Source organism: Emydura macquarii, unplaced genomic scaffold, assembly GCF_026122565.2.
Source record: "Emydura macquarii macquarii isolate MOO-44397 ecotype Brisbane River unplaced genomic scaffold, CSIRO-AGI_Emac_v2 contig_1253, whole genome shotgun sequence".
NCBI classification, from domain to species: Eukaryota; Metazoa; Chordata; order Testudines; family Chelidae; genus Emydura; species Emydura macquarii.
The window spans coordinates 24443285-24453487 of NW_027131390.1; the positions used below are offsets into that span (position 1 = coordinate 24443285).

Sequence of the window (10203 nt, forward strand, 5' to 3'; positions counted from 1 at the left end):
GAGGATATGGCCCAGAAAGTGGTATTTGTTTATACAGCTGGAGAAAATGGCTTAGAGGCCCATGCATTGATCATATTGTGAATTCAAGCTCTTTATCTGCACAGTTTTTCCAAGATAAAGCATTGTGCTACTGACCACCTGTAGGAGGCTTATTACTTTTCAAGCAATACAAGATTACAGCACAAGCAACAAACCACAATCAACTTTCGAGGAGTCTTTTTTATTAAGATAAATCCAGCAAAATTCCTAACAGTGGGTACATACAACCAACCTGCCCTTTTAAAAGAAATGTTTGTATTTCATTTAAAAACATGATTACACTTTTTATTTCCAAAACTGACAAAATAAAGTTACATTTGGGAAACAGATTTCCAGCTCCTAGGATTTTCATGAAAATATCTCACCTTCTTTATAAAAGCAACCCACAGAACCACTGGAATGTTTAACGCAGTTATTTGTTTTGAGACTTCCCCACTTTAAGAAACCATACAACACATACAAGGGTAAAATTAAAATCTGAAGTCTGTAAGCATGACTTACACAAAAAGGGACACACTGACAGAAGTCAAAAGCTACCACCACTTATTCTTTCCATGTACCATACAAACTATTACAATCACGAAATTTAAAAACAATGATTTTTTTTGTTTTTTGTTTGTTTGTTTGTTAGGGATTTTATTCCCAAGTAACCGAGATGAAGATGTTCCACAATTAAATTCATGCTAAAAAAACCTGCATTTATAAAATAGTTGATAAAAATATTCCTCTCTGTTAACAATACAGCATGGAGGTATGGATACCAGATGATGGAAATATAGGGCAAGGTTAACATTACTCGGACTTGGCTTCCTTATCATCGGATGCTTCAGCAGCTGGTGCCTAGAAGTGTTTGGGAAGAACAGAAATATTACATTTTCACTCTAAGCAAGCTCCATTCTAAACCGCACGCTGGATCAGCTAGTTTGCAAAAAAAATTTACCAAACTGGAAAAGGATACAAAATTACTCAGGAGGATACAAACTGGAATTTTGGTTGACAACTGTTACAAATTAAAAAAAAAAAAAAAAAAAATACCCAACAGGACAGATGCTGAAGTTAACACTGGAATATTAAGGTAAATCTAAGGAGATGTGGAATATTTTTTAGATTCACAGCGACCATATATTGGCGGCAGAATACAAGACCTCATTTCTATAGATTAGAAAGGAAATCTGAAACTTGTATGTAAAACTGCAGTGATCTGCCTCCCTATTGTCCAGACTTTTACAAACATAGTTTTTAGCTGGTTTTAAAAAATATTCTTACTGCACAACAAACCTAGCTACCAACAGATTCCACCTTCCCGTAAAAAAACTACTCACACCTTTTAAAAGACACTTACGCACATACTGATCCAATATTTACTTTATATCATACAAGCTGTTGCGTCAAGAAATCCTTTTCTTTAAAGGTATTAAACAATACAAGAATGTTCAACACCTGAAGAAAGACTTTTTTGAACTGAAAGCTTGTAAACTAGAATCTGCATGCTAAGCAGGGAGAAGAACCACCCACACATGGTATCTATGCCCCATCCCTTCTTGTCCTCCACTCCCAGACCAATGTACATTTCTGCATAGAAACAAACCTAATCCCACCTCTACATGTATAATAGGCCCCACAGTGTGGAATCAGCATGACAGGATTCAAAGAGTAGGCACATACCCTGCACAAAGTCCAACCCAGAGTGGGGCAGGGAACACATCAGGGGATCTGCAGCTACCTAGGTCTTCAGATTCTTCCCTGCCCCAAGGGAAGGAAGAAAAGCATGAGGCCACAGCACAGCTGTGGAAGGATTCCACTCCAGGTTGTGTTTGAAGGAAAAGTTGCTTCATTGCTTCCTGAAAGAAGTCCCCATTGCAGTTACCTGAGCTGGCCCTTACAGAATACATTATCAATTAACTATGTCACCTTTTGAAAAATAAGAGGAATTCCTTGTCCCTGCAGCTGCAATAAAAACACAGCTGTTTATGACTATGCTTTTTAATATATTCACTGCAGTTAAGGTACCTCATTAGTTTTGGTATCTCCATTTTCAGAATGGTTTTCTTCTTTAGCATCATCTTGCTTAGTTTCGTCTTTGCCTTTGGCTCCCTTCTTCCCTTTTGCTGCTGCTTTTTTGTCCTCCTTTTTATCATTTGCTGCCTTCTCTTTCTGTTAGAGTAAATCACATGAACAAAAATGTTTGATAGATGCATACAAAACTGGAGATTGCATTTAAGCATCGATATTTTCAAGTCTAAAATTTGTGTCTGTATAACTTACTACTACTTACTGGAAATGCACCTCACCTTTGTTAATTGTACCAGATGAAAATTTCTATCAAGAAGTCCCTTATCCTCTACCCTGTCCTTGATACACTACTGGGAGTGAATACACTAGAAGGACAAGGTCAAAGGAACCTATGTCTGGTATTAAAGAAATTCGCATTTTAAAACATACATTTTATTAAATTAGCTAAAAATGTTGGTGAGCTTGCATTTTGGCTGTGGAGCTACGTCCCAAAAGATATTAAAGGAAAGAGTAATCTAAGAGCGTGCACAGTCAATGGAAACACTAGAATTCTTCAAAGAGACTCATCTAATTAATATTTTGAGGGAGAAAGGAAAGCTGAAGTCACCAAAGAATATTGAAGAAGTATTCCTTACTGTTCCAAGCAATATGTATTGGGTTTGATTAGTGTGAATTCAACAGTATCACTACAGATATTTAAAAAAAAGTTTGAAATAAAGTTTTAATGTATGTTGCAACTTTGTACAGGGGAGCCACAGCTAAATCAAAAGAAGGAAAAAAGCCCCGACACTATAACTTTGAGGTAACCACCTTCTATACTTTTGAATCAAACCACAGCTTCACAATAGTAAATACCAAGATTCTCACCAACTTTAATTCCAAGGATTTGCACTTGCGTGCCAAAACTTCTGATTACACTAACCCTAACATTCTCTTCCATTCCAAAAGACAGAGGACCATGAATACTTGGAAAATTACTGCTCATAAGAAATCCTTTAAGAGATGGTGTGGTCTCAGTGATTACAAACCATGAAAATGTATTTATTTCTTCAAGAAACAAATTGGGCAAGTAATATCTTTTATTGGCCCAATTACTTCACCCACTTTGTCTCTCTAATATTCTGGGACCCACACGGCTACAAGTTCACCTATTTCTTCAACACTTTTAGTCTAATAGTGTATGACAATTACTTTATACTACATGACAAAACTCACTAAATGGGACCATTTTTTTAAAGCCTCAAGAGATATTCATAAAGGTCAACGGGCCAGAATATTTGCCCATTACTAGGAGTGTGGAGTGTCCCATTCATGGTATCTCTCCCTCCCACCACCTCCCAAACAAAGGAACAGTAGTGGTGATCTACCTTCAGAGCACCATCCTTGTGGATCCATCCTTCCATAGGATTGGGGATTGACGACTAGAGAAGGGAATCCATTCCTGTCTCTCTTCCACAGAAAACTAATGGAGTCTTATTAACTCTTCCACAGCCCCCTCTTTATTGGGAAAGAAGGAGCAGCCAATGGCTGGGGATTCCTTGGTAGCACAACCCTTATTGAGCCATGCTGTCAGAGAATCTGATTGGAAACACAGGGTCACCACATAAGAAGCCATGGCCTGCTATGGATCCCAGGATATCAGTGTCAATCCATGGCTTCTGGGGACAAAACTATGGGCCGTTCTGCAACATTGGTGTGTGATCTCTCTCCCCAGAACAGAATGATCCCAGGAAAGCTGCACAAGGAAATCCACATGGAGTTTTCCATTCCCAGGCCCTCTCCTGCAGCTATTTCCATGGGAGGAAGGCCAAAGTCATTTTACTAATTTTTCCAGAATGGATGAAAAGCGCACACATGGCAACATCAACTGATTAATACAGTCATGTGATTACATGTAGTAGTTGATTTTTTTTTAGCCCTGCTTTGTTTAATATGAATAAATTTCAGAAGATGAGATCTATTCTTACAATTATAAACAAAAAGCTGTTAAAATAATGTTATGATGGAAAGTTAAGCACTTAAAATTGGAAAATGCCAGAATTACAGTAGCCTGTGCAACCTTCATTCCATCCCCTTGTGTGTAAACAGTGATAGCCTCACCCAGTATCTCCTTGGAGTCTCTGAAAGAGCCACAAATAGAACCCAGCTCCCCTGGGTTCAAGTCTAGTACCTTAGACACAAAAGCATTCTCTTTTTTCCTGCAATGCACCGCCTCATTCATTGTGCAATGAATGAGACACTGCTCTGGTAGAACAAATACTACGTGATCATTTAATTACAGACTGCATCATGATGCTATGGACTAGGGGGCCATATTGACTGTCCACACTTAACTTTAACTGTGATATTTCTTAAGAATTAGTTTTGCAACTAACATTCTATTAGGTTTTTTGTATGTAGTTTCCTAGATTTTTTTTAAAAAAGCATACTGAAAAAACAAAGAACGTCATGAGGCACCACGCTGACTTCTGCATGTATTAGCAGCAGAGTCTGAACCTAGGAACTTTAGACCCACAAAACAGACTTCTACCATTTGAGCTAAAAAAGTGACTTGTAGCAGCAGTAGGCTCTCATCTTCTATGTGGATTAGCCACTGTAGGTAGTCAATACACACTTTGCTAGTGCCTTGCACACGTCCATTTGTGAGACAGTAGAAGAATGTTCAGTCTCTGGCTTCCTAGGTTCTGTTACTGACTCTGGATTTGGTCTAGTAGCTCAACTTTAGAACTAAGTATGTAGATTTGAAACCTTTTTTCCCCGAAAGGTACTGTGCCTAAATGGATGAGACTTGCATCTGCCATATTAGAGACATATGTTCTATTCCCAGCTGTCCCTGAAATGACTTTGTGCAACCTTTCTGTTACTCCAAATGTAAAATGGGGAGGGAAAATAACAACTGTCCATCCCTTAAGGCATATGAGGCCTGGTTTAATAACAAGGGCTGTTAAGAGTACAGAATTATAAACACCAGAAAGTGGAGAGCTAAGACTGGAACTCATGGTCTCCTGGCTTCCACCCTAGTACTCTTTCTCATAGGGTAAAGGATACTTTGCAGCTGTTGTTTTGCTTGGTTATCCATTCAGAACCACAAAGGGAGTTGTGAGTCACAGAGCATGCTCAGGACAGTTGGATTGTTCAGGTATTTTAGCAGCAAGCCTCTAACATGCTCTACTGAGCATGTGCAAATAGTGATGCTCAGAGGCCTATAATTTGGCCAAATCTGGGTGAATTTTCAACAGACCAACAAAAGGCATTCTTTGATCCCACAACTCTCCTCTGCCAAATTTTGAATTCCTGCTCCAAAGTATGAGTGAGCTTTAACTAAATGGTTGGAAACTTAATTTAAAAAAAAAAACAGGAAAAAATAGGTAATTTTGCTAACTTCATTCTCAGAAAGGATGTTTATGCTGAACATTTCCAAAAATATCTAGCCTGAGAAGGAGATAAAGCATGGAAATTTATAACCCCAATGGTTAAAGTCTGGCAAATTAATAAGCTACTGAAAACAGGGCCTTATAATGTAAAGTATTAAGCACACTTAATTATAGGCATAACTACCACAGTTGCTTACAATTATGGCTCTGTAGTCTCTATTCCACACCTACTGTTAGGAGAATGATGTTCTGAATAGCCTCCCATGGCAAGCAGTGAAAGACTCATCACAACTCACTTAAAATTTCATCAGACAAATCACTCAAGAATTTACCACATTCTTCTGCACTGGTGATAGGGTGAAATAGAACACATAATAGCTCTTTGCCATCCATAATTTTTAAGTTACTGATGGAGATTCCTGTAACTGGGCAAAATACACATTTAAATACATAATCTCATTAAAAAGCAAACTGATTATTTATAGACTTCTTTCCTATAAATATATTTTGAGAAAGAAAACCAGTATATTAAATATCTCTTAAATATTTACCTTAGGTGCTGCCTTTTTGGGCTTTGGCTCCGGTTTAGGTGGAGCAGGTTTCTGTACAAAAAGCATATAGTAAGATAAGAAATATAGCCTCTGAAGAGCACTGCAGTGATTTTATTAATAACCTCTACATACTTATTCTTTATGCTAGATTTAAAATATATTAAAAGCACAGACACTGGGCCATATGCTCCCCTCTGTAGTATAAAGGACCAGAAAAGAATATGGACCATAATCATTTACCACAAGACTGAAGTATATAAATTAGTACATGTCATTTCATCCAGATACATGAGGAAAAAATGAAGTATGTGGCAGTGGTTATGGCTGAAGTATTTAATAAAGTACAGATACTGCGTAGGGGGAGATGAGAGTCTCACACTACGACACATATGGCAGCATCTTAAGTAGAGATCCCCACAGGATGTAGAAATGGACACTAAACTTTTCTCAAGTTTCTTGTTGTCTGAGGTGACTTTTACTCCTATCTTTTGCAGAGGATTCCCTGTAAGCATAGGCATCTTCTGTTTAACGAAAATAAGGTGCAACTTTTCACCAGCATGGCAGCTATAATTTACTTTGGAAGCATAAACTGAACCCAATCCTATGAGTGTTCTGCATGTGGAAGAGGACTCCTAGGCCTACAGCATCTGCGAGACTGGCCCTATATAGTACTTTGGCTTTGCCCTGAACTCTCCCATATCTTTAAATTGCATGCTCGAATTTGCAGATCTTGGGCCCCCAATTCTGCAGTTCTTCTTTCCAAGAGTTGTGCTGCTGAAATCAGTGGGACTACTGATGTGAGTAAGGATTGCAGGATTCTTCCTGCATGTGATGGTTTGTTATCTCACATGTAAAATTTGCAAGTAGGTTTTATAGTATCTTGGTACACAAGCCATGGGAATATTTAAATGCAAATGTGAACACATATCTACTTATAAAACTATACTGTGCTCATCACCATGTTGTCTGAGAGCTGAACAGACAGAACTATTATTCTTCGTACCCCAACCTCCCTCAATTGTCATCATCACATACATCACAAAATCAATTAAAAAAAATATACTCACAGCCGATAATCTAGCTGACCTTCTCTTTGGCTGCATAAAGAAAGAGGTGTCACTAAAATTTTTAAAAAGAGCCATATGTTCTCAGAATTATAAAATCATAGAATAATTTGATGTAACCGTTATTTAATGAAGCATTAAACAAATACTAAGGTAATTTATAGAAGTCTGGATACGATCGGTTTGCCTTTTAAAAAAAAAAAAAATAGAACTGTAATTTCTTTCACCATTTCCCCCCTTTTCACCAAATCCAGGTAAGTAGTAAGGACCTAACACTGTAAGTTGCTGTGCACAGTTAGATCTCTATACCTAAGAGGAGCAGTCTCCGAGACTGTGGTCACATTTATCCTGAAACTGATGTTCTTTTGCTGTGGAGCTAGAAATTCTCCTGTATCAGGAACAGCCTTCTCCAAATCTCTGCATATTAGTTCATCAAAGCTCCCAGTTTCAAACAGCTAAGATAGCCAGTGAATTCTCCAAAATGTCTCTTATGTTACAGTCCAATGGACTGGACCCCAGCATACCAGATCAGTGCATATTTCATCCCTGATACCCCGAACCTGCAACAAAATCTGCTAGCACAGATTCGTGTGACTGTGCTCAAAGACAAGGTCTGTGCAAACAGATACCTCCTTGGGACTGGGGACCTCAGTTAGTAACTTCTTTTAAACTCTTTACCACCACACAAGTTCTTAGAGAAATAAGTTCACTTTATTAATATTTTATAAAGAAACCTACCTCCTCCTTTACCTCGCCTTCAGCTGCAGCCTACAAAAAAAATTAAAAGAGGAAAACATAAAAGGTTTGCATTCTTTACAGATATAAAAGGGAAACAATGTCAAATGCTAGCCCACAGGCATTTGAGAATTATCATAGCAGGGACCAGAATAACGAAGTCTGTAAAAATGGAATTAATGCTGGACCTATTTTCAGTGTGAGGGTGGAAAATATTAGCATGCCATTTTCTCTAAACTAGTCTTCACGCCACATACAAAAAAGTAAACTCACAAATTTCAAATGTATCACAGTCAGTTTTATCTTCCTGTGTTAGTTCTCCAGTTAAAACACCTCTCCTTGGTTTCACATCCTTGCAGTTTCTCATATTACCAACTCTTCTCACTGTCCTTCTACCTTGTGCATTTTTCATTCATACCATCCCTGGCAGTAAATAAGGTTTGCAAAGTGATCAAGGGGGAAAAAAAAGTGTATAACTTTTCCTCCACTCCTTCCCACAGCTATAACTTTGCAGCTGTGCTTACAAATCAAATGATATCAGTGTAAGGGGCCTCCTAAGACCACTTTAAAGTTCCTAGACAAAAGACTACAACTCCCACAATGCCTCGGAGTCCTACTTTTGTTAAACATCATTGCGTCAAAGCGTCCCCCACATTTAAAAAGTTCCCGCCAAAAAATTACCTGCAACAACAAGGTCGTTGTCGGCCTTATGCAAGGACAAGGCTACCATCTACGCCCAGAGGCGTCCCACTTACACTATGGGGGAGAGACAGCAACAGTTGGGTGGGTGGGTGGATGGGGACCTGTTTTAGTGCACTCTGGACTAGTGGGAGGAAGGGAGGCGTTTCAGACATTGCACAGCCTTAAAGGCTACACCCAATTCCAGGCCCCCCAAGAAAATCTTGTCCCCCGCAACTGTATATCTCAGAAGATAGGAAATGCCTGGGTCGTCACTGACTTAATAGCAGAATGCCTTCAAAATGCAAACCCGCAACACAGCTAAATAAAGGGGAGACGCTGGGAGAGCCAAGAGTTTGACCCTTAAAATACACACGCGGGCAAAAAGCTGCACCGGCCCCTGCTAGGCAGCCGCATTTTAGCCTTTGGAATTTGACGGGGCCAGCTGCTGGCCCTTTGCAAAGAGGCCGCTAGGGAAAGACACCGGCTCAGCAGAGCCAAAGTTACTAATTCTGGTTGTTGTGTGAATCCCCTCGCCAGCCCCTCTTTCCTTTAAGGACAGTTTTCAAACTCTGCGCCGCCTAATGGCTCCAAATTACCATTGCACAACCATCTGGTATGACAAGAAGTGGGAGGAAAAAAAAAAGGAGAACAAAGGCAAACGCAGGAGAAAGAGGCACCATTTAGCCTCAAATTCTCCCGGGCAATGGCCCAATCAACACTAAAATGCCCCCGGCGATTAATGGGATGGTTCCGGCTATTCAACCGTGCGCTTTTCGGGGCGCTTGGAGAAGCACAGCCTTGCGTGGCTAGCTCTGCCTGCCTGTATTCTCCATAGGGGCAGCAGCAGCACTATGGCTGTTTGTAATCCAGCATGGAGACACTGCTTAGCCTTCTCCTTGCAAACAAAACAGCCCAAAGTGAACTCAGGCTCCCCTGCTCGCACAGATGAGCCCGACCGCACATTCTAATCATCTCCTGCTCCACTTTAGGACATGCACAAAAAATAATATGAAAAAACTCTATATACACACGCATAAATTATAGATTTTTTTTTTTTTTTTGCAAACGCTCTTCTAATATTTCCCCTTCATTCCCCATTTCTCTTCCCTCCCCCCTTATTTTTTGTACTTACCTTTCTTTTGGGCATAGTTGCACCTTAATAGTTGATTGCAAAACAGATAGCGATATATTAAAAAAAATAAATGCAATCACCAAACAAAAAACTGTTTCAACCGTTCTGCAAAATTGCCCAAAAAAATTATATAAGGGACCAAGAGTTAATTGCAGCAGAAACTGAACAAAAAAAAAATCCCCCCCTCTTTATTGCAAACAGTAAAATACACCAACACGCAACCAAACTGCATGAATGGGGAGCGCGAGATGGGTCCAGCCGGAGAGGGACGTAGCAGCTGGCCAATGGGAGGCTCAGGCAAGAGCAGGGGAGGCGGAGCCGGAGCCTTAGCCCGAGAGAGACTCGCCCGCGCACGCAGGGGCAAGCGGCTGGTTTTACGCTGTCTGCGCAGGGGAGCCGGCCTAAAGCGCTCGCTGAATAGGGCTCCCGTCGCGTCCCCAGCCTGGTGGGGGAGGTAGCGCAGTGGTGGCCGGCCTGCTTGCCAGCCAGCGCTGCTGGGTGGGGAGCCGGGTGTAGGCAGACAGAGGCTCCCCGGGGAGCGGGAGGGGGTCCCTAGGCCGTGTGCCCCGCTCTGGGTAACCGCTGCAGAGCCCCCTCCCGCCCACCTCCCCCCA

The 10203-nt window shown here is 40.5% G+C and overlaps 1 protein-coding gene across 1 annotated transcript; it reads right to left on the reverse strand.

Moving 5' to 3' along the window:
- Positions 1 to 201: 201 nt before the first annotated feature.
- Positions 202 to 9845, reverse strand: HMGN5 (high mobility group nucleosome binding domain 5). The gene is made up of 6 exons (XM_067548362.1): positions 9590 to 9845; positions 7780 to 7809; positions 7045 to 7074; positions 5978 to 6028; positions 2050 to 2193; positions 202 to 879 (listed from the first exon to the last, which is right to left on the reverse strand). Exons 1-6 carry the CDS (start codon positions 9602 to 9604, stop codon positions 832 to 834), a joined length of 318 nt encoding a protein of 105 aa, XP_067404463.1. The 5' UTR covers positions 9605 to 9845; the 3' UTR covers positions 202 to 831.
- Positions 9846 to 10203: the final 358 nt, after the last annotated feature.

What these genes read in the sequence shown, in the direction of transcription:
- HMGN5 (XM_067548362.1), bottom strand. An exon ending in CCAAAAAGGCAGCACCTAAG is followed by an intron (nt 2,194 to 5,977) that starts GTAAATATTTAA and finishes TTACTCTAACAG; the next exon opens with AAAGAGAAGGCAGCAAATGA. An exon ending in GAGATACCAAAACTAATGAG is followed by an intron (nt 880 to 2,049) that starts GTACCTTAACTG and finishes AAACACTTCTAG; the next exon opens with GCACCAGCTGCTGAAGCATC.